Source organism: Dipodomys spectabilis, unplaced genomic scaffold (assembly GCF_019054845.1).
Source record: "Dipodomys spectabilis isolate Male_0828 unplaced genomic scaffold, ASM1905484v1 ptg000039l, whole genome shotgun sequence".
Taxonomy (NCBI): Eukaryota; Metazoa; Chordata; class Mammalia; order Rodentia; family Heteromyidae; genus Dipodomys; species Dipodomys spectabilis.
This window is the reverse complement of record NW_024870716.1, coordinates 2,160,892-2,185,493: the sequence shown is the minus strand read 5'-3', so window position 1 is coordinate 2,185,493 and position 24,602 is coordinate 2,160,892. Positions and strand designations below refer to the sequence as shown.

The window sequence follows — 24,602 nt, the reverse complement described above, 5'->3', positions numbered from 1 at the left end:
CTTTTCTTTCCTATTTAAAACATTGTTCTATGGTGGTAATAGTGACAAAACTTGAGGACCTAAGCTTTCTAGACAAAGCACTCTAATACTTGAGTCACATACCCCCAGTCTTTTCAGTGTTTTTTTTTTTTTTTTTTTTGGTCCGGTCATGGGGTCTGAACTCTGGGCCTGGGCACTGTCCCTCAGCTCTTCAGCTCAAGGCTAGCACTCTACCACTTGAGCCACAGCGCCACTTCCGGCTTTTTATTTTTTGCTCATGTGGTAGGCAAGCGCTCTACCACTGAGCCACCTTCCCAGCCCTCTTTTCAGTGTTTAAAAGTAGGGTTTCAAGTCTTGATTAGACCTTCCTCAAACCTTCAACTTCCTATTCTGGCCTCCTAAATAGTTGGGATTACAATCATGTACCACTATACCTGCTTTAATATTCTAATTATGAGTGGACTTGAACATATTTTTAAGGGGCTTGATCTAGAGAGAGATCTAAAAGCAATAAATAAGATTCTAGATTCTAAAATTTAACATTTTAAAATGTTAAGATTTTTTAAATTAAGATTTAAAATGTTTAATATTTAAGGGGCTGGGAAGGTATCTCAGTGGTAGCATGCTTGCTTTGCATGCATGAGGCCCTGGGTTCAATTCCTCAGTACCACATGAACAGAAAAAGCTGCAAGTCAAGTGGTAGAGTGCTAGACTTAGCTGAAGAGCTGAGGGACGATGCCCAGGCCCAGAGTTCAAGCCCCACGACTGGCAAAATAATAATAATAATAATAATTTAACAATTAAGATTAAAAAATTTTTAGATTCTAAAATTTCTAGATTCTAAAATTCTAGATACTTGATTCTGAAAGTTAAGGTTTTCTTGCTCATTTTCCATCTTGCTAGAAGAGATGGTATGGTGAAACAGGAAACAAACACCAAGAGTCTGGATCAAAGGACTAAGAAAGATAAACTAGATAGATCTCCTACTCTAGCCTCTTTTAAGAGGTTAGGCTCAAGGCAACTGACCATAGAAATCAATGTGAGGCTAATTACAAATGACTGTATCTTTTTCTATTTTTGGTAGTAATGAGATACTGCCTTGAGCATGCCAGACTATATCCACAGGAGATAGAATAGATAAAATTCAATAGGACTTGCAATGGGTATAGTAAGGGAAAGTTTTTAAAAGCACACGGTTATCAAGGAGTTTTTATTCTTTTAAATTTTTCTTTAGTACTGGGGATTAAACCCAGGACCTTGTGCATGCTAGCCATGCATTCTACCACTAAGCTATACCTCTAGTTCCCAAAAGACTTTAGTATAGAAATAACTAAACAGATTCTTTTTTTTTTTTTTGGGGGGGGGGGGGGTCCGGTCGTGGGTCCTGAAATCGGCCTGGGCGCTGTCCCTCAGCTCTTCAGCTCAAGGCTAGCGCTCTACCACTTGAGCCACAACGCCACTTCCGGCTTTTTTCTTTTTGCTTATGTGGTGCTGAGCAATCGAACCCAGGGCCTCAGGCATGCAAGGCAAGCGCTCTACCACTGAGCCACCTTCCCAGCCCAGTAAACAGATTCTTGGCCTTCAGAAAGTTCTAAAAATTAGGGAGCAACTTGGGTAATGTAAGGTAAGGCAGAAGCTTGTTTAATTATAAACTAGATGAAATTTGGCATAGAAACAAATCTGATTCCTCTGTCAATCTGAATAGTTTAGAGACCCACTCCACAGTCACAGTTCAGTATGAGTTTACTATTGCATTGTTATTTTTCTCTATTCATTGACATGTATGAAACTGTTCCGAAGAACATTTTTATTTGCCTATGAAGTTCCTAAACTCTTACAAATGTAAAAAAAAAAGAGAGAAAAAAATTAAAATCAAAACAAAGTTTCTAAACTCAAGTGAGAGGTAAACTTTGGTATGAGATTTCTGATACAGGTATCAACTTGGTATAAAGATAATCATCAGAAAACACAACAATCATGTAATTAAGGAGAAAGCGAGGAAACTGGCCTCACATATTGCCACAGACAAGAAAATGAGAATCTAAGGTAATTGATGATCTAGCCCTTGTGAAAATTAAGGTTCTACTAAAATTAAAGTAAAAAGGATTTAAAGATTTAAGTCATGTTATTAGTAATAGCTAAAAATGGCAAAGGTGAAGTGGTACCTAACCAGAGGATACTAAAGCAAACAAAGGCACGGACCTTTTTTCCCCCCCAGTTGGTCATGGGCTTGAAATCAGGGCACAAACCCTATTCCTGAGCTTTTTCACTCAACATTAGTACTCTTTGAGCCACCTTACCATTTCTGGTTTACAGGTGGTTAATTGGAGATAGATAAGAGTCACATGGACTTTCCTTCTCTGGGCTGGCTTCGAACTGCAATCCTCAGATCTCAGCCTCCTAAGTAGCTAGGATTAAAGGCATGAGCTACCAGTGCCCAGGTCAGTACAGACCTATGGTCCCAAGTTATAAACCTCAGGGTTCAAATGCATTTCTGAACATAAAATTCTTATTTTTTTTTTTTTTTTGGGGTCCAGTCGTGGGGCCTGAACTCTAGGCCTGGGCACTGTCCCTCAGCTCTTCAGCTCAAGGCTAGCGCTCTACCACTTGAGCAACAGTGCCACTTCCGGCTTTTTTTCTTTTTGCTTATGTGGTGCTGGGGAATCGAACCCAGGGCCTCATGCATGCAAGGCAAGCACTCTACCACTGAGCCATCTTCCCAGCCATAACTTCCATTTGTCTTTGTGTGTGTGTGTGTGTGTGTGTGTGTGTGTGTCTGTCTGTCTGTCTGTCTGTCTGTCGTGCAGCCTGAACACTGGGCCTAGGATCAGCTCTTCAGCTCAAGGCTAGCACTCTACCACTTGAGCCACAGCACCACTTACGCTTGTAAGTATAATATTGAACATCATTATTATTATATTTATATTAATTTTTTAATTATATTATTTTATTTATATTAATTTTATATTTTTGTTAATAAACTGATACATATGCAGCAAAATGTATACTCATATTTACAGAGATAAATGAACAAAAATACTAACTGCTTCATATTAATTCATTGTAGGCTTTTCCAAGGAATGAATTTAGATTAGGTCAGGTTTTGATGTCAAATTTAAAAAAAAACTGATTTTCAGATTTTTTTCAGGTTTGGGATCACAAAAGGATTATGGATATGCATATTGATTCCATGGATTAGAAATCAACAGTAAACAATAAATATGAAAACAAGCAAACAGATGGAAAACTAAAAGCACAAATTTTGTTATAAAGATTTTATGTATCAAATCCTACAATGTGTACTATGAATATACTCAAGAAAATAAAGTGAGAAGAAATCAAAACGAGTTGAATCTAGGGACTCTGAGTATATTTCTATATAACATGTATTACTGTGTGTGTGTGTGTGTGTGTGTGTGTGTGTGTGTGTGTGTCTGTCTGTCTGTCTGTCTGTCTGTCTGTCTGTCTGCCTGCCTGCCTGCGTGTCTGTCTGTCTGTCTGTCTGTCTGTCTGTCTCTGTCTGTCTCTGTCTCTCTCTCTCACAGGGCTTGAACTTAGGGCCTGGCAGCTGTCCCTGAGATTTTTGCTCAAGGCTAGTGCTCTACCACTTGAGCCACAGCTGCACTTCCAACTTTTTTGCTTGTTATTTGGAGATAAGAGTCTTACAGATTTTGTTCCTCAGGCTGGCTTTGAACTGTGATCCTCAACTCTCAGCTTCCTGAATAACTAGGATTATAGGTATAAGCCATTGGTACACAGCTAAGCAATTATTTTTTAAAATAATTTTTTATTGTGATTGATTACATAAATTTCACAAATTTCACAGTACTGTGAGGTAGTGATACTTAAAGTCACAAACACATTCTAACCTTCATGAGGCAAATTGTCATTATCGTGGTCTATAAGGTTTGTGAATTCTATGAGCTTTGACAATACAACTATTTCTTCCACATCGGGTGGTATGTACATTTCTTTCCTTTTGCTTAGTGTTAGCTATTTCCCCTTTCCCTCTCACCCACTGCTGCCCTTGAGTTGCTTAGTTCGTCTTCATCAATGTCCAATTAAGCAATTACATTTTTAACCTAAAGCAAACATTCTACTTAACTGTAAAATTACATATGAAATTATAAGCAAGAAGTCCAAATTAAAATGGAAATACTAAGCATATGTTTTTTTAACTATTCAGCTGTGCTTTCTCCAGGTTTGATAATGAGTTTTCAAAACAGATTTCAGGCTTTTTGTTCATTAAAAAGGCCTTTTAATGATAGCAGAGATACTTTCTGAGCTAACTGGCTTTAGTATAAATATTATGCACATATTATGCAGAGGCCAGTGGTTCACCCTAAGAAAAGAAATCCTGTGCCCAGGATAGATAAAATGCCACCCACTTAAATCACACTTAAATATAAAATAAATTTAAAAGAATATTATACTAACATCTTTTTAGGGGAGGAGATCTCATCTTGTTGACAAAGAATCCTGAGGAAGCCAAATAACAATGATTATTATTTGCATTTCATATTTTATCATCTTAGTTTATCCTTATAAAAACCTCATTTAGGCAAGCTCAATGGTATTTTGAGCTTTCCAATATTTGTGGCAAAAGAAGTATGAGGAGTGAAAAGATGTGGGAAGACCACTGTCATCTTCCTGAGTCATCCTGACATGAGGCAACAAAATTCTTTCTGAGGGCAGAGGTAGAAAACTGAAAGTCCACTATGGAGCTAGTAGCTCATGCCTGTAATCCTAGCTATTCAGGAGGCTGAGAGCTAAGGATCACGGTTCAAAGCCAGCCTGGGCAGGAAAGTCCATGAAACTCTTAACTCCAGTAAACCACCAGAAAACCACAAATGGCATTGTGGCTCAGTGGTAGAGTGCTAGCCTTGAGCTGAAGAGCTGAGGGACAGTGCCCAGGCCTAGAGTTCAAGCCCCACAACCAACAAAAAAAAAGAAAGAAAGAAAGCTGAAAGTCTAAACACAGGCCAGTGATAGGAACTTCTGTCATGATCACAAGTTAAATATAAGCTCCTGAATATGCAAACATATGGCTGTGGCAGGTGCTAGAGAAAAACATGTAAATATTTCCTGCTTGATAGTAATAGGGCTAAGTTTTGGTAATAAAAATTTTAGGTTTAATTTTTTTCACACAGAATAGAAATAAACTAGCTTTGTAGTTTAAATCAGTAAGAAACAAATATTCTTTATATCACACATATATTAAAAAAATCAAAACAAAAACAAAGCTCTACTGATTTTCAAAATGGCACAATGGACAAATAAGTGTATAGATTCCAAAACTTTTTCACTAAAAATTAGTATTTGGAAGCTGAGTGCCAGTGGTTCATGCCTGTAATCTTAGCTACTCAGGAGGCTGAGAGCTGAGGATTGCAGTGTGAAGCCAGCCCCCGCAGGAAACTCTGCAAGACTCCTATCCACTAAACTACTGAAAAAGGCCAAAGAGGAGCTGTGGCTCAGGTGGTAGAGCACTATCCTCGGGCAAAAGAAACTCAGGGACAGTGCCCAGGATCTGAGTTCAAGTCCCAGGACTGACACAAAAAAAATTAGTATTTGGTTGAAATTAAAACTTTTAAGTATAGCACCCACATATACATAAGAAGCTTATGTACTTCATGAATAAAGTGTCCTTTTGCTTTGACAATGCTTTCCCACACCCCCACCTAGGAATTGAACCCAGGGCCTTGTACATACTAAACTTGTACATACTAAACAAGCTCTCTACTACTGAGAGCTACACCTCCAGCTATGACAATGTTTTCACTACTAGAAACAGCCCAAAACATTTGCTAGGAAGAAATCTGAACAGTAAGTATGTGCCTTGATGACAAGTAATGTATCATACCTGAGTAATAATTGGGAGTATAAGCTGCACTTCTTGTAGAACACGTAAAAGATCGGTCCAAATTTTCTTGCCTGGAAGGTAAAATCTAAACAAAGCAGAAGATTTTTCTTAAAACATATTTTTGGCAATGAAAAGAATAAAAGTTACATAGATTAAGAAATATATATCACCAAGTAAAATTATGGAATATTTCACAACTCAATATATTTACATGTATTACAAATAAGCTACATACTAATAAACTAGATAATCTGATGAAATATTCAGGCTCAAGGGGAAAAATGAAAAATAAAGATCTGCTATATAACCTAATCCAAAAAAAGTTTATCTGAAGGTAAATATATTTTTTATATATCCTATCTGAAGGCCAGTGTCACATGTATTAAAGAGACTGAGAAAAATCTTCATTTTGATTCTTTTGAAAATATTACAGAGATAGCTTTTAACTACAGGTGGTAGAATACCCACGATGAAAACCAGAAATGTAGAAACAGATATTAAATGATAATGGGGGAAGGATGCTACAAGTATTCAATGTCCACTTTGCAATGCTTAAGTATTTTCAAAAGGAAGAGTGACCTCACCCAAATTTCTAATGGCCTTCCACAGAGAAAGCTTTCTTAACAGCCTCTCAATTTAATATGCGTATAACTCAGCAAGGGGATGCTTTTAACATAAAGGTTCAGTGATAAGTGGTAATTTCTGAGATTGTGCATTTCTTCCAAGCTCCCAAGCAACACCAAAGCTGCTCATTCTGGGCTACACCTTGAGTAAACTTTACAGCCCATAAAAATCGCAAAGTGCATATAGGTTTACTTCTCTCCTCAAACTTAATGCTTAGTAAATATAAGGCATTAGTTTAAAAGGATGCTGATCTATTGTTGACAAGTATAATATTTAGAGAAATGATGAAGTTTTCTAAAAAGTATTGCTGTCAAACAATTCATTCCTAGCCTGTGTTAACTTTGTCTTCACTTCAGTATACCAAGCAGAATTCCAAACACTAAGGTCACATGTATGTGTGTGTGTGTGTGTGTGTGTGTGACAGAGAGAGAAAGAGAGAGACATTTAAACTACATCAGATAAAAACTTACAATGGAATAAAATAATTAAGAGAAAAAATTATTCCTAACCTGCTGGTCAGAAAATGAAAGCTGGTCCTCTGGAAAACCTGATTGTGGCCGGAGGTGGGTTTTGAAGCTAGAGTTGTGGTTCACTAAAGTTACTTCTCCAGAATCCATCCTCACCCTGTCAGCAATATCATCTAGAAAAGAGCACAGATTACTTTGAGTCACATAATTCTTGAATAACTTCTTTCCTATGAACCACTGTTTTCACCTAATGATTTCCACAGTCGAATGAAACCCCTCCTTCACAGCTAACCACTGTCAGGAAATTGCAACACATCATTCTTAAAATGTCACTGAAATTGACTAATATCATCTACCTCACAGTTTAAAATTCTTACCAGAATAAAAACAGCTTAAGGTTTAAAAACTTATTGAAATTTCTTCCAAATTAAGCTTTCATGTTTTAATTATTAAAAATTTAATACAAGCTCCACACTGGTAGCTCACACCTATAATCCTGGCTACTCAGGAAGCTGAGATCTGAGGATCACAGTTTGAAACCAACCAAGGCAGAAAAGTCCATGAGACTCTTATCTCCAATTAAGGTCCAAAAAAGCTGGAAGTAGAGCTGTGGCTCAAGGAGAAGAATGCTAGCCTTGAGCAAAAAAGCTCAGAGACAGGACCCAGTCCTTGAGTTCAAATCACAATACTGACAAAGAGAAAGAGAGGAGAGAGCTAGAGAGGAGATAAAGTTTAATATAAAAATAAATTGAAGCTACTGGTGCATTATTGTAATCTCCACATTCAGGAGGCTAAGGCAGGAGGATCAGAAGTTCAAAGCCAGACTGGGTTAAATAGTAAGATCTGCTTTCAAAACAAAACAGGGAAGCTGGGTATAGATATTGATGGTAGTATCTACTTTGTAAGTACTATTAGGTATTCTAGTAAGGGGGCTGGAAATATTAAATGTATTCATTCATCTCAAATACTTAGGGTAAGTACACAATAAACAGGAAAAAAATGTTTGCTTATATATATATGTTTTTTAATACAATAATAAAAAGTTTGATTGCTGTGTTTGTTATATTTCATATTTAAAATTAAGATTTCTCAATATTATCATTATGCATATGTAACTCTTTACAAATATTGGAAATACCAGGGAACACATCTTTTCACTCCAGCTTAACTCAGCATAACTAATCAGACTAACTGAAATGATCAAATGACTTCATAGTCGATCTTACCCATGTCAGGTCTTTTCACATCACTGACTTTAGCAAAGATACAAAGTCCTATAAAAGAAGACACAAAACAGGAGCATTATATAGTGAAACATCCACTTCATATATTCTAGAACAGGAAGTCACTCAGAAGTGACAACTGCATTCTTGGAGAAAATTTAAGGGCAGATGACTTGATAGGAAGAAAAAAATAAAATTGGCCTAAGATACTTTCAAACACTTCTACAAACTGTGCTAAACAGCAATTACAGACAAGTTACGGAATAAGAACACTAGAGCAAGAAATGAGTTGGAGATCCAACCCTTGGGAGACTGAATAATTTGTAGAAAGTCTTTTTTTTGTTTTTTTTGGTCTGGTCATGGGGCCTGAACTCTGGGCCTGGGCACTGTCCCTCAGCTCTTCAGCTCAAGGCTAGCACTCTACCACTTGAGCCACAGCGCCACTTCCAGCTTTTTTTTTTCTGCTTATGTGGTGCTGAGGAATCGAACCCAGGGCCTAATGCATGCAAGGCAAGCACTCTACCACTGAGCCAACTTCCCAGCCCTTTGCAGAAAGTCTTAAAGTTAGTGACTACACTAAAAACATGGCCTAAAATTTCTTCCCAATTCATTGCTTTCCCTATTATCTCACATTAAACCATTTTATAAACAAACCTTATAATGATCTTACTATGTCCACACATCTTACTTAGTAGCCAATATAAAGTTACTGATTTGTTAAGCATTATCAAACAATGTATTGCAGTTGTACAAGGTATTCCTGCCCCCCCCCCCATCACTGTTTAAACTGCTGAGGATACAACCCAGTGACACAGCATTTGCCTAACAACTAAAAGATCTAGGTTCAATTACCATCCATCAACATCTCCCCTACCCACTGCAACCTGCTTTTAAAAAAACAAAGTTCCTTCACCTTACACCATAGCCTTCTCTTTTTTGCAAGGAATATGTTCCAAGCCCCCAGTGGATGCCTAAAACTGCAGATAGTATAGAACTCTGCATATGCACTATTGTTTTTCACCCATACATATGTACCAATATATGGGAGATATATATATATATATATATATATATATATATATATAGCACAGTAAGAGATTAACAATAATGAAATATAATAAGTTATATGAATAGCCTCAATTTCAAAATATGGAATTTTCCACTTAATTAATTTTGAACCACAGTTGACTGTGCATAACTGAAATTGCAAAAGTGAAACCACAGATAGGAGACTTGCCTTACTTTCTTCTCTGATATATCCCCTTTTCCCAGAAAAAAAAGGGGGGAGTCGGGGGGGGGGGGGGGTTGTTTAGACTTAAGTTACCTTGGAATTGAGGCTCAGTTCAAGTTATAGAACACTCTATCAAGCATAAAACGAAGAGAAGAGAAGAGAGAAAAGAAGGAAAAGAGAAAAGGGAAGAGGGGAAAAGAACTAGGTCTATCAATGGGGAGAACTAGAGATAGTAATCATCACACCCATATCTATTCACATCACTATCTTTTTAAAAGATTGAGCACTTCACTAAGTACATTGCAATACTAGGACTTCATTGTATTCAGGAGACTACCTAACAAGAGGATCTCTCTGTGGTCACTCAACAAAGCGCATACACAAAGGAAGGCAGCTGGACTTTTTTTGAGACAGCTATAGATTAAGAATGATTATCTGATTATCCAAGCTTGCCAGGAAAGACCTCCAATGACTTTAAGCTTTAGATCAAATACACTTTCAAATGCTCAACTTAGCACAGGTTTCTATTTGGAAATTCTCCAGGTCATTTTTCCCTTTCTTCTTTCTTTAATAGGGCAGATTTCTTTAGGTTCCAGATTAAGGGGGGATTGGGGGGGGGGGGGGGGAGAACATATCAGTCAATAATTTAGCAGTACTTTTATTTTTTCAACTCATTTTCTAATTGTCATCATTAGCTTCCTTCCTATCTGTCCCTCCCTTCTTTCTTTATATTGAGAATTTTACAAGTCTGATTCCTAGTAAAAGAATCCCAGGGCTGGGAAGGTGGCTGAGTGGTAGAGCACTTGCCTTGCATGCTCGAGGCCCTGGATTCGATTCCTCAGTACCACATAAGCAAAAAGAAAAAAGCCGGAAGTGGCGTTGTGGCTTAAGTGGTAGAGCGCTAGCCTTGAGCTGAAGAGCTGAGGGACAGCGCCCAGGCCCAGAGTTCAGGCCCCACGACCAGACCCCCCCAAAAAAAAGAATCCCAAATTTCTTTGCCTTTTTGAGTGATGTGAAGAGGAAAACAAGCCAGAAATTCAAACAACTTTAAAAACTTTGTTTAGATTTAGAGAGGTTAAATGCAGACAGGGGAAGAACCTTGACTTCCCAGCAAACACAATATATTTCAAACACATTAACATTATTGTTGGTTAACATTAATATCCATTAAATCATTCTCACTTAGGTTCACATGGGCAATTAAAAAAAAATCTCTAGCTAGCCCTGAGAAATCCAGGCTGATTTATGTTTAATCAGACCAAGTATTTTCTCTTACATTAAAAGAAATATATCTAGCCTCTTCCGTGTGCTTAGTTTCTTTTGGCCTTTCTGCAATTGCACTAGAAGGGATTCTTTTTCGAACCCTAAGAATCCATATTAAATGCTGAATCAGGTAACATTCTGCCATCAAATTCTTATAAAGATTAATTTTTTTTCTTTTAAGAAAATTATCTTAATAATGCATTCCTACTATCTGAATATCATTTAATTTATGAAAAGAACACCAGCACTTAGCTATTCATATGAATCTATTCAGTAGATGAACACAACTGAAAATCTGAAAGTGGAGGGAAAAAAGATGACAAAGAATTTTGATTGAACAGAAATACTAAATGTGGTAAAACATTTATCAGCATACACACTGGCAAAGATAAGATTATAAAAGGAAATGTTTAGATGATGATCAAATTACTAGAAAATATATATTGAGAAGCATTGTACAGTTGTATCCAGGACCAACATGTGGTTAGAACCAGCTAGTTATGAGAAAGGTGTGGAAATAATCATGTGAATTACTCTACCCTGAGCTCTGGAAAACAATTATGCATATAATATATAGTTTGTACATCACATGTTTAGAGTTTTCTTTCCTCCACCATGTTAACTCACTCAATTAAACCTTAATACACTTAATGTTCAATGGCCTAAAAGGTATTCTTTCTTGACACATACATTTATTATGCACCTACTAAGTGTGCGGTATTGGGATACAAAGATAAGCAAGAGCTGTTGCTTGCCACTGACCAGTTTAGTTATCCAGACTTAGCAATCCAGACGCATAAATCCAGATGCAGTAAAGCTGGTTAAACTGGTAGATATTGAAGTCACCAGAAGAGAGGACTTCTAAAGCAGTAGTCAAGAATTACATCACAAGTGGCAGAACCTGTTTTTGTATCCATCTACTCCCTCTAGCCTTAACTCACTGTATGGGTGATATGGTGCTCATCATCTTTGCAGTTGGGACAATTAGGTGAAATCAGGTATACATATAAATGAAGCTTCCTTAAAGAAGCCGAGAGGTAAAGGAGGAATGGCTAACTCGAAGGCAGTTAAAGGATCACACTTAAGAAATACAAGGTTTCACTGTCACTTCAAAGTCAGCATCATCTATATTTCAACACGGAGTCGCTAACACAATTTATCTTTATGAAGAATCAAGACTTAGGAGATGATGTGATCTGCTCCATTCAGCATATCCAACGAAGACCTAAAGTCATATTGTTGGCAGCCTACATACACTTTACAAGAATCACCACCACTCCAGTAGGTAGACTCAAGCAGAACCTACCAAACATGAACTGAAATAATGTTTTAACAAGTCTGACTTAAAAGCGATAAAAGAGCAAAGTAAGCCCAAAAGATAGCAGAAATACTGCAGAGACACTGATAAACAGAAATCACCAAGCTCTCAAGACAAGAAAAAGCAGGGTATAGATAGATCGAGAGACCACGTTAGGAGAGACCAAGTCGAGGAGAAATTACCAGGAGGCGATGAGCCAGGTAAGCAAACTGTGGCTGTTAAGGGAGATTTCATAACCCGGGCAAGAGGGAGGGTCCCGACGTCTCTTTCTGGTGGTTGGCACAAGCAATAGGATCACATCTCGGGGAGATAGCACACACAGTAAAGAGTTGGAGACCTGTTTACGTGAGACGCAGAAGTAGTCGAGAACTATCACAGAGGTCTCAAGGAGAGACGAGAGGTTGAAGCAGGTGTGATGGAAAGGTGAACTTCCCGATGAAAACAGCTCTCCCTTTGAGAGAGGGAGACCCTCTCTTGCTCCGGCGGGAAAGTGGCGGGATTCCACCCGGCCTTCCCGCCGACACAGGGCCTGCGGCGGCGGCTGCAATGATAGGGAGATGGTCTCCCGGCAGTCCGGGAGCAAAGAGGCCTGCAGGAACCGCCCGAGGACGCCTCGCTAACGGACACCGGGCTGACGGCGGCCGTCGGGCCGCAGGGGGGAGGGGAGGTGGTCCCGGGGGGGCGGGGCGGAGGAGAAAGCTCAGTCCCCGCAGCGGTCCTCGCTTCCGCCCGGCCTCGTCCAAGTCCCCCGGGCCGGGTCCGACACAACCTCCGGGCCCAAACTCCCTCCATCCTCACCCCTCCCCCAGCTTCCCGCCGCCACTCACCGAACCGGAACCGGCGGCTATGCAAAGGGGGTTTCCGGCCGAGCGCGGGAACGTCAAACCCGGGAACTGCCCGCGAACCGGAACTGCCTTCACGACGCCGGAAGCGAGCTTGGCGGCCTCCGAGGAAGGGCGGGGGGAGGGGAGAAGAGAGGAAGGGGGGGGGCCGGGCGGGAGGTCAAAGGGCAGAGTTGAGACCCCCCCCCCCTCCCCCCCGGGAACGCCTGGCTGGAGTGGTCGCGGCCCGAGGAAACCCGCGGAGCGTTTGAGGCCGTCGTCTAAAGTCCCCGTGTTACCTTTTCCGTCTGAGCCCTTTTCTCTTTCTTGTGCTTGGAACACCGTTAGTGCAACCTTCGTCCTTCACTTTTCTACGTCCCCCCCGGGAAGCTCGGCTCTTGGGCTTTGGTTCCGCACCGCGGGTTCTTAGGGGAGGTTTTTTGTTGTTGTTGTTGTTGGTTTGTTTTCTTGGGTCTTTCCTGATTCTCGGTTTTCTGGATAGCTTTTTCGGCGTCGCTTTACATGTTTAGGAGCCTGTTGCTTCCCGGATAGATTGGAGACCTGAGATCTAAGAGGATCTCAGACTATAGTATGTCTTATTGAGGATCCCAGGACGTGGGGTGCTAATACAGGGTTTGGAGAGAGAAATATGTGAAGACTATAAACCGGTTCAGAGAAAGGATGCAAGTGCAGGGCCATGAAACAAAGTGCTTAACCTGCAGTCTTATATTCTGCAGCACATCATGCTTGGCTATCTGGCAAAAGAGAGAGAGAGAGAGAGAAGAATGGAAGGAGGGAGAGGGAAAGAAAGAAAGGTGTCAGTGGATCACCCCTGTAATCCTAACTACTCTCAGGAGGCTGAGATCTGAGGATCACGGTTCAAAGCTAGCACAGCAGGTTACGGGACTTTCAGCTCCAATTAACTACCAAAAAGCCGGAAATGGAGCTGTGGCTCAAGTAGTAGTGTGTCAGTCTCTAAAAACATGGGAGTTGGAAATAGAAGCAGTGATCTATAATGGGAGCCACCAAAGACCTACCTTTTCTGAAACAGGAGAGGATTCAGGATGCTCAAAGTCCCCCTTCTGTTGTGTCTGGAACCACTATGATTACCTTTAGTCAATACCAGACCTCTCCTCCCTTTTCATTTGCCATAGTAAAGTTGAGGGCCTCAAAAAGGCTAGACATGTGCTCTACCACCCATCTCCAGCCCTATGTCAAACTTTTTAAAGAGAAAATCATGAAAAGAAGCATATTTGTTCATTCAGACTATTATACCAGGCCCCACAACATAACTAGCCCAGACCTGTGACTTGGAGAATGCTTCCAAGTAGGCACTAGATAACAACTACATTCTGAGCTCAGCCATGAGAAAGGAAAAACTCTGGCAGTCCCCAGCCCTTTCCATACCTTCAGCAGCTGGGAAAATGGAGTGCTTGCTTAGTTCAAAGGGATCCTGCCTTGTCAAGTGTATAAAAACGGATTATATATATATATATATATATATATATATATATATATATTACTTCATATGATGATAGTTTCATGTTGACAAGTTCTAAGGCCTAGCAGTAGTGATCATACTTGGTCAATGTCAGTCATTGGAACCTTAATCACTCCACAGATCCATTCATTTGGATTAAACTCTCTTATTTCTAGGAAATAACCATGCATAAAGAGGAGTTTCATCTGCAATTTTTCATGTGCGTGATTCAATCCCGCCGAGTAGTCAGGACTTCTCAGACAACAGGTACTACTATAGAGACAGGGAATGGGTTCTCTCACAAGGGAGCCTCAATATAGGGTGTGAATTTCTAGTGTAACTATAGTCTTTAGGGACTAAATGACCTTGTTCAGTCCATTTCCATTATAAACTCATTGTCACAGAATTATGTCTTTTCCTTGTACAAATGTAGATGAGATGAGGAGGACTTGGGAACTGGGGAGGGGAGATTTGTAGCCCATAAGCTGTTCCTTGGTTTCGACATCCTTAGGAAATTATGCCAACCTCTCTGGGCTCATTTGTAATTAGCACTTCAAAACTTATGAGCTACATCAAGCCTCTTCTTTTGAGGAACAGAAAGAAAAACATACTAGCTTGAAAGTCTGTACTTAGGTGTTCTGCTTTGCCTCTATGTCAAAGGAATAGAATCTTTTGAAGGTAAAATAATTATTGAGAGTAGTCATCACTTTTCTTGATTTTCCCCCACTGCATTTGTTGAAAGGTTTGCATAGCAGAAAGACAGGGAAAATGAAAGTGAGAAAGGAGCACATTCTTTTCCCTGAATCCCCTCCATGAGGGTCACATAAAGCTATTGCTTCTTAGCTGAAGAAGCTTCAACTTCCAGCATGGTCATACCAAAGCCACCATCAAAGAGAGATTCCTGCAAGAGTCTAGAAATTGTGGAGGAACCAAACATCATGGACAGAATACCTGTTTTGAAAACTGGTGAGGAATGAGGGTGAATAAGGGGAAAGAGTATGAAAAGCAGTATTACTAGAAAGTGAAAGTGAAATGTTTATCCATATTATAAATCAAAGTTTGAAATGTGAATTAAAAGAATGCTCTGTGTGTGTGTGTGTGTGTGTGTGTGTGTGTGTGTGTGTGTGTAAGAGAAAGAGGCGAGGGGAAAAGAGAGAGGGAAAGGGAGGGAGGGAAGAAAGGGAGGGAGGGAGGGAAGAAAGGGAAGGAGGGAGGGAGGAGAGAGAAATCTGGGAAATTACAGAAAAGTAATACTTTTCTCTGAAGAATAGTTTAATTTACTCAGTATTTGTTTTAGGTGGTCTTTCTAGTGTTATAATAAAATGCCTATGGCTAGGTAATGTATGAAGAAAAGAATTCATTTAGTTCTCAGTTTGGGTCCAACACCCAAGATTTGGCAGCTCCAGTTGCTTGGCCTCTGGTAAAGGTTCATTTGATTGTGTCATATAATTTCCGGTTGGCATCACGGCAGAAACATGCATGTGTATGTGAGAGAGAGAGAAGGGGGGGGGGGTCACATGGCAAAAAGGAAGCCAGATAGTAGAAAGGGCCCAGATTGGCTATTTTATAGCAAAACTCTCTCACAGGAACTAATTGAGGTCCTGTAGAGACTGCATTAATTCCTTCCATGATCACTGCCTCCAGTGATCTGGTCACCTCCTACTGGGCTCCAGTCTTTCCTACCTCCCTCTCCCTCCTTCTCTCCCTTCCTTTCTCCCTCCCTTCCTTCTCTTCTTCCTTCCTTTCTTCCTTCCTTCCTTCCTTCCTTCCTTCCTTCCTTCCTTCCTTCCTTCCTTCCTTCCTTCCTTCCTTATTTCCTTCCTATAAAGACAAAAAAGTTATTTAACTCGCAGACTTCTCCTAAATGTTTTACCACCCTTTAACATTGCTGCACTTCTAAACTTCTAACACATAAACCCTTAACAGGGAGATCCAGAGTTAATTGGCGCCCTCATACTATAAGCTACCAATATGGCTTAACCTATTATCAGCAACCTTCATATAGAAAAATGTGAAACTTGTCAGGCACTGGTGGCTCATACTTGTAATCTTAGCTACTCAGGAGGCTGAGATCTGAGGATCAAGGTTCAAAGCCAGCCTTGGCCGACAAATCTGCAAGACTTTCACTTTTTTTTTTTTGGTCAGTCGTGGGGCCTGAACTCTGGGTCTGGGCACTGTCCCTCAGCTCTTCAGCTCAAGGCTAGCGCTCGACCACTTGAGCCACAATGCCACTTCCAGCTTTTTCTGCTTATGTGGTGCTGAGGAATCAAACCCAGGAACTCATGCATGTAAGGCAAGCACTCTACCACTGAGCCATTTTCCCGGCCCAAATCTGCAAGACTTTTATCTCCAGATAACAAGCAAAAAGCCAGAAGTGGAGGTACAGCTCATGTGGTACAACATATCCTTGAATGAAAAGCTAAGCAAGCCAGCATTGGTGCCTCATACCTGTAATCCTAGGAGGCTGAGATCTGAGGATCACAGTTCAAAGCCAACCAGAACAAGAAAGTCCATGAGGTTCTTATCTCCAATTAACCACCAGAAAATCAGAAGTAGCTGTGGCTCAAAGTGATAGAATGCTAGCCTTGAGGGAAAAAAAAAGAGCTCAGCAACAGCACCTAGGCCCTGAGTTCAAGCCCCACAACCAACAAAAATTTAAAAAAACAAAAGTAAATAAATAAAAAGCACATTCAATTAGAAAGTGAAAGTTTATACATATTAGAAATCAGAGTTTGATTGGAAGTGGCGCTGTGGCTCAAGTGGTAGAGCACTTGCCTTGAGCTGAAGACCTCAGAGACAGCACACAGACCTAGAGTTCAAGCCCCATGACCAACCTAAAAAAAAAAGTCTAGAAATCAGAGTTTGAAATGTGAATTGAAATATGAATTTAAAAAGTGTGGGTGTGTGAGAGAGAGGGAGAGAGAAGAGGGAGGGAGGGAGGGAGGGAAGATAAATCTGGGAAATTATAGAAAAAATAATATTTTTCTCTGAAGAATAATTTACTCAGTATTTGTTCTAGGTAGTCTTTCTAGTGCTATAACAATTATGGAGCAACTTTGTTACAAAATGACTCTAAATATTGTAAAAATTGACTACAGAAATCCACTTAACTTTCTCTTGCAAGAATTTAGAGTTTCAGAAACACAGCAATATGTTTCTTCTCAAATACATTTTTATATTGGACTACATTTACTGAAAATACTCCTTGGTTCCCATTGTGTGTTCAGTAAAATACTATAAATGGTATGAAGGTTATAAAACACAGTGTGTTGGTTACTCATTGCTGTGGCCAAATGCATGAACAGCATACAGGAGGAAAGGTTGACTTTTTTAAAATCATGATGTCAGACCATCATGGTAGAAAGGCATGGTAGTTTAGAGCTCATCACATTGTGGGAGTGGATAAGAAGAAAGAGACAGAGAAAAGAGAAGGAAGAAGAGGGGAGAGGGAGGGAAGGAGAGAACATTCTTGAGCTTTCTCTCCCATCCCCTTCCCCATGTTGTTACCACCCTTGATCCCCAACCTATTGGATGGTACTTACCAGCATTCAGAGTGAGTCTAACCCCTTAGTTAATCATGTATAGAAATACCCTCACAGACACACCTGGAAGTGGGTTTTCCTCATCTCCATTGTCTATCCAGTCAAACTGATAATGAAGCTTAACCAACACACACATGTGTAAGACAAATCCTCATCATTGTCCAAGTCACAATTTGAAAAGACCTTTGAAATTATTTAGTCCAACTCCTCTGTATTTTCATAAGGAACTTGGCACTAAAAGTGCCTCTTAAGTTAATTAACTAGAGCCAGACTCTAATTAGGCCAATGCCTATAATCCTAGCCCCCCCAATGGGGCTTCTATTCCTCCTTTCTGGCTTCCTTTCTTTCCATTTCCTTAATTCCTCTCACCCTTGACCAATCATTTCTCTCCCTTTCTTCCTCTTTTCCTTCCAAGAAAATTTGTTGCTTACATACTGTGTCCAGGCATTGTACCCAGCAACGGGAATAGATAGTAAACATATGCATTGTTCTCATGAAATTTATTACCTTGTAGCAGAAAGATAATAATCACATTGTTACATGCTTATATACTAGAACAAGTGCTAATATGTTGACAGAAAAATATTATCATGTGATAAGAGTATAAAACAGAGGACTTAATCTGATCCAGAAAACTCAGAAAGGCCTGGGAATGAGTTTTCCATAGCCACCCAAAGTGGGGAGAGCTTTCCAGTAAAGGAGACAATAGGCTTTGAACAGGAAGATGTTTAGCTCATTTGAGTAGAGTGATCCAGGAAGACTTGAGTAGTGGGAAGAATAGCTGCAATAAATGGTAGTGTAACAAAGAGATCATGCAGTGCTTATGCATACAAGACCTGCCGTGTACAGGCGTGTGCTATGGGAAATCAACAGAACAGCTACAAGATCACATTTATATCTTGAAATGATCTTCCTGGCTCTAAATAGAGGATGGATCAAGGGGACAAGAGTAGTTATTTGCTTTAGTGACACTTGATGCAACTGCCTTGCTCTGGTTTTTTATTTCTAATCTGTACAGCCCTACAGAGCATAGTGAGTGACTTGTGTCATCAAACAACAGAGGTAAGCACAAAGCAGTTGATGCAAAACTGCTGGTCTGGTGTCCTGCTGCTGCTGCTTTCTTAGGGTCTCCCTCCAGGGTGTTCTGTTCTTTGATCAAAGTGCAGCTACATATAGAATGTTAAGCCCTAGTCCTTAAGCAAAATGAGATATGTGTTGTTTCTTATTTCACACTTGGCCAGGAAATCTCTGCATCTGTTGCTTTCTCCAATCTCTTGCCCATCCGTATAAACAGCTCTGCCTATAATATGACAAGGCAGCTGTGTGTTTGTGTATAAAGGTTCAACTCAGTATACATCATTTGGTCCTGAAGTGAGTCACAGCAAGAAAGTGATTTGCACAGGCCTCAACCACTAATCCCCTGTACTGGTCACCAGCCTCTGTAAAGACAGGTGGGGTAGGTTGGGCACCAGTAGCTCATGTCTGTAATCTTAGCCACTCAGGAGGCTGGGATCTGAGGATTGAGGTTCAAAGCCAGCCTGGGCAGAAAATTCCATGAGATTCTTTTTTTTTTTTTTTTTTGTCGGTTGTGAACCTTGAACTCTGGGCCTGGGCACTATCCCTCAGCGGTTTTCTGGTAGTTTATTGGAGATAAGAGTTTCATGGAGGGGTTGGGAAGGTGGCTCAGTGCTAGAGCGCTTGCCTTGCATGCCTGAGGCCCTGGGTTGATTCCTCAGCACTACATAAGGAAAAAGAAAAAGCCGGAGGTGGTACTGTGGCTCAAGTGCTAGAGCACTGGCCTTGAGCTGAAGAGCTGAGGGACAGTGCCCAGGCCCAGAGTTCAGGCCCCATGACTAGACCAAAAAAAAAAAAAAGAGTCTCATGGACTTTCCTGCCCGGGCTGGCTTTGAACCACGATCCTCAGATCTCAGCCCCCTGAGTAGTTAGGATTACAGGCGTGAGCCACTGGTGCCTGGCTAAGTCCATGAGATTCTTATCTCTAATTAGCCAGTAAAAGGCTAGAGTGGAGTAATAGAGTACCCATCTTGAGTAAAAAAAAGCTAAGGGATCACACTCAGGCCCTGAGTTATAGCCCCAGCACTAGCACGCAGCGCACATGTGCACATGTGCTTGTGCGCATGTGTTTGCACACACACACACACACACACATACATACATACACACACACACACAAGAATTATCCTCTTGACTGTTTCTTATTGAACTACAAATGGGAGAGCATTCTAAAGGAGTTGTGTCCCACCCCTCTGCTTGCTGTTATATCTTTTCCTTGGAAGATAAGACCTTACTGTCATATTCTTCCCTCCATTTAGGCCATCTGTTTCAGCACTACCCATGCTCCCTGAAGCCTGTTTCATCTTGTGACAAGTGCATTCACACCCAGATGGTTTATGCAAAGTTATCCTAACATTTCCAATGCAGCTGTTATGTAGACATTGTGACTGTGATCTGTGGCCCAAGTTCCTTCCAAGCAGGTATACTTGCTTGTGAAAATATATTTCCTTGAAAACAAAAACAGAAATAAAAACCACATGGCCAGATATAGTGGTCAATGCTGGTATTCCCTGTTACTCAGGAGGTATAGGTAGTTCCAAGCCAGCCTGAGAAAAGTTAGTACCCTGTGTGAAAACAAAACTGAAAACTGGACTGGGAGCCATGGCTCAAATGTATGGCTTAAGTGGTACAACAACTTTCCAGCAAACATGAGGCCTAACACTAAACATAAACTAACAAAAATAAAAACCCTACTGCATTTCTGTGCCCCAACTGCACAATTTCTGATTCACCAAGTCCCATGTAGAACATAAGAATTTTCATTTCTAATCTATTTCCCAATCTTGCTGATTTCACTAGACTGGAGCTGAGATTCATTGACTTTAACTAGGACACTAAGAGAAACTCAAAATGCGTGCACTGATTGACTGATATGGAGCCTATGCAGAAACTGTAATGTTAATGAGTAAAAAAAGTCGCATGTCCCAGCTGGGGTGAAAGGTGGCTTCCCAGTGCAGATAGTGCTTTCATGCCTGCACTTACAGTCTCCTCATGGAACTCATGAGTCCTATCAAAGTGAGAAAGCCAGATAGATACTTGTTTCAATCCAGGAAGAAGCTCATGCCTGATTGCTACAAGAGTTTCACAACAGGGGCTGGGAAGATGGCTCAGTGGTAGAGCACTTGCTTTGCATGCGTGAGGCCCTGGGTTCGATTCCTCAGTGCCGGAAGTGGTGCTGTGGCTCAAGTGGTAGAGCTCTAGCCTTGAGCTGAAGAGCTGAGGGACAGTTCCCAGGCCCAGAGTTCAGGCCCCACAACTGGACCCCTCCCCCCCCCCAAAAAAAAAGTTTTACAACACTAACCTACTAAATCCTTGCAGTCTATTTATTCTAGTGCAAAGGAAATCTTGGGAGTCTTCTGATAGGACACACCTAAATTGTCACTGCCTTGGACACCTTTGCGCTTTTTTTTTTTTGGTGCCAGTCCTGAGGCTTATATTCAGGGCCTGGGCACTGTCCCTGAGCTTTTGTGCTCAAGGCTAGTGCTCTGCTGGCTTTCTGTGGTTCATTGGGTATTAGAGTTTCATGGTCTTTCTTGCCTGGGCTGGCTTCAAACTGTGATCCTTAGAGCTTAGCCTTCTGAATAGTTAGGATTACAAGTGTGATCCATTGGCCCTTTGCATTTGCTATTTTTCCTGAAAGCTGTCACTCCAGAACTCTTCAGAACTCTTCTTAAATGTCATCTACTTGACACAGGTTTTTTGGCCTACTTATTTGAACACCTTTAGCACTCTTCTTTGTCCAGCTTTACTTTTTTCATAGCATTTATCATTGCATTGTTTAACATATGCTTTGCTCACTAGCATGTAAACACCATGAAGATGGAAGCTTTTGTTTATTTGTTTAGGTTTTTTTTTTTGCATTTTATTTTCCAATTTGGAATTCTTCTGGGTAGAAGAGGGCCTCACATGTAATAGCTGCTCAGGATTTTTGAATGGAAACATGAAACCTCTAACGTTACTTGCTTTTCTCTTGGGTTAGGATCACACTTAGGGGATTGCCAAGCTTGCATTCTGAAATGTCCTGTTAATGCAATTACTAACATCATCATCTAACTGATCATCATCTTCTTTATCTTCTCATCACACAGGTCTTAATAAAGATCTTTACCCATCTCAAATCAAGCTATGCTACCATGCTAGTGGTATTAACTGGACTTAATGTCTATACAAGATCTGTTTCATTGCCCTCATCACTCTCAGATTCTGGAGATCATTGTCAAAAGGTCTACTATCTACATAAACTACTCTACAATCTGGGAGTAATATCTAGTTGTTCCTTTATCTGAAGGGTGTTGGCCAAAACTCTGGACATTTTCATTTACCTATCTATAGCATACAGGGCTGTCAGACACCATAGAAGGCAGGTTAAGGTACCCCAGCTTCTCCCCTCCCATGTGCTATGTTATCTAGTGGCTGGAGAATTCTCTCTGAACATCATCTACTTCTTTTTCTCTTCTTCCATAATGGTTATAATTTTTCCTCTATTATTTACCTAGCATGCTATCTTGGAGAACTCTTGGAAGCCTAACAGAACCTTATAAATGTCTTCCTGTGTACTGAGGAGGTTAGCATAAAGAATATACTTTTCATTGCTGGGTACTGAGGCCTGGTATAAGGTGAGATCATATGGCTCTCCTTTGTGTACATTAGTTTTATTTGCCATGCTGAATGTCCAAAGCACAATATTAGGCAGTTGAACATAGAGGAAATGGTAGACTTGAATCTCATAAACTCTTGGCTCCAACTGAGATTGTCTTCTTGTATATTCAACCCTAAAGTTCAAGTCTTCTCCCCCCCCCCCAACCCCCGCCCAATCCCCCTTCACTTCCTCTCTTCCTCTCTTTCCCTGCTAGGTTCAGCTAAACTAAACTTTAAATTCTAGCTGCTAACTTGAACAACTGAAGAAAGTTGAGTATATATTAGTCAAATATTTAGCTTCCTAGCAGTAATTTCTATACTTTGGTCATTGAAGTAGATAATACATCCCCTCATGGGAAGCTTATCAGAGGGATCCAGGATCTCCTGAAATGTGCATTTCAGCTTTCTTGTTTGGAGGAAGCATCCAATTATAGCCTAATTAAACCAAATAATTTTGGTATGAGATGATCACTATTGGCTTATTTTGGTTGCCTTAAAAATTTGTTAGCACCATATTTTTTTATTCCTTTGTGCCAGTCCTGAGGCTTAAACTCTGGGCCTGCACGCTCTCCCTGAGCTCCTTTTTACTCAAGACTAGCACTCTACCACTTGCCACAGCACTACTACTGTCTTTTTCTGAGATTAATTGGAGAAAAGAGTCTCAAGGACTTTCCTGCCCAGGTTGGCTTCAAACCTCAATCCTCACATCTCAGCCTCTGAATAGCTAAGATTACAAGCAGGAGTCATGGGTACACAGCTTGTTAGCACCACCTTTTGTTTGCCTAACTTGCTGCGTCATGCTGGTAGTTTGTGATCTTCTAAGTCTGCTGATCTATGTAGTTTACTCCTGACACTATTAGGCATCCCAATTTTTTTTTTTTTTTTTTTCTTGGGTCCTCTCGTGGGGCCTGAACTCGGGGCCTGGGCGCTGTCTCTCAGCTCTTCAGCTCAAGAGTAGAGCTCTACCACTTGAGCCACAGCACCACTTCCCGCTTTTTGCTTATGTAGTGCTGAGGAATTGAACCCAGGGCCTCAGGCATGCAAGGCAAGTGCTCTACCACTGAGCCACCTTCCCAGCCCCAGGCATCCCAATTTGTCAGCTTAGTTTTCTTTCTTTCTTTGTGTGTATGTGTGTGTGTGTGGGGGGGGGGGCTTTTTCACTTAAGTTTAGTGCTCTATCACTTGAGCCACAACTCCACTTCCTGCTTTTTGGAGATTAATTGGAGATAACAACGTAGGCTGTCTTTGAGCCCTTGTTCTCAGATTTCAGCCTCCTGAGTCGCTAGTATCACAGGCATGAGCCACAGGCACCCAGCTGCAAGAGTTCTTTATGGAGTCTAGATGCCAGTCCTTTATCAGATGTATGATTTACGTTTTTTCTCTGTTCTGTTGCTTTTCTTCCTTTCTTCTTCTCCCCCTCCTCCCCCTCCCCCTCCCCATGCCCCTCCCCCTCCCCTTCCCCCCTCCTCTTCCTTCTCCTCCTCCTCCTTCTTCTTCTTCTGTGATCTGGAGCCTCACACTCTTGTTAGCTTTTTTGCTCTGGCTGGACCTCAACCACTTGTGCCACAGCTCCACTTCTGGCTTTTTGCTTGTTACATACAGATAAGAGTCTTTTGTACTGGGAAGGTGGCTCAGTGGTAGAGTGCTTGCCTTGCATGCATGAGGCCCTGGGTTCGATTCCTCAGTACCACATAAGCAGAAAAAGCCGGAAGTGGCACTGTGGCTCAAGTAGTAGAATACTAGCCTTGAGCTGAAGAGCTGAGGGACCCAGAGCTCAGGTCCCATAACCGACAAAAAAAAAAAAAAAGAAGAAGAGTCTTTTGGATTTGTCTGTCCAGACTGGCTTTCAACTCAGATCTTCAGCTCTCAGCTTGAATACTAGGATTTACAGAAGCTTGACCCACCAGTGCCCAACATCTTTTTACTTTCCAGTGAACACTTGCACCACAAATTTTTTTTTTCATTTTATGCAGTCAAATGGTTTTAAGGCCCATTCATTTGCAGAATGTGCAGGGGCAGAAAAAAAAAGTAAGCACGAGGAAGATCAGTAGAAAAAATAAGAAAGGAGTTGCCTGTGGAGA

General features: G+C 40.8%; 2 protein-coding genes across 5 annotated transcripts in view; one reads left to right on the top strand and one right to left on the bottom strand.

The window, feature by feature from the left end:
• Nucleotides 1–12,870, bottom strand: part of Senp1 (SUMO specific peptidase 1) — a 58,236-nt gene extending 45,366 nt beyond the window's left edge. Inside the window, exons 1-5 of one of the 3 annotated variants that reach the window (XM_042677449.1) lie at nucleotides 12,148–12,713; nucleotides 8,157–8,204; nucleotides 6,973–7,103; nucleotides 5,840–5,924; nucleotides 4,417–4,458 (exon numbers count right to left, since the gene is read on the bottom strand). In XM_042677449.1, coding sequence (XP_042533383.1) covers nucleotides 4,417–4,458; nucleotides 5,840–5,924; nucleotides 6,973–7,103; nucleotides 8,157–8,204; nucleotides 12,148–12,199 — 358 coding nt within the window. In that variant the 5' untranslated portion in view covers nucleotides 12,200–12,713. Of the gene's footprint in view, nucleotides 1–4,416; nucleotides 4,459–5,839; nucleotides 5,925–6,972; nucleotides 7,104–8,156; nucleotides 8,205–12,147; nucleotides 12,714–12,792 lie in introns of those variants that run through there. The other 2 variants (XM_042677451.1, XM_042677450.1) reach the window with 2 other exon arrangements.
• Pfkm (phosphofructokinase, muscle) overlaps nucleotides 12,074–24,602 on the top strand; it is a 45,127-nt gene continuing 32,598 nt past the window's right edge. Inside the window, exons 1-3 of one of the 2 annotated variants that reach the window (XM_042677446.1) lie at nucleotides 12,098–12,165; nucleotides 14,443–14,533; nucleotides 15,110–15,232. In XM_042677446.1, the coding sequence (XP_042533380.1) occupies nucleotides 12,157–12,165; nucleotides 14,443–14,533; nucleotides 15,110–15,232 (223 nt within the window). In that variant the 5' untranslated portion in view covers nucleotides 12,098–12,156. Of the gene's footprint in view, nucleotides 12,166–14,442; nucleotides 14,534–15,109; nucleotides 15,233–24,602 lie in introns of both variants that reach the window. The other variant, XM_042677448.1, reaches the window with a different exon arrangement.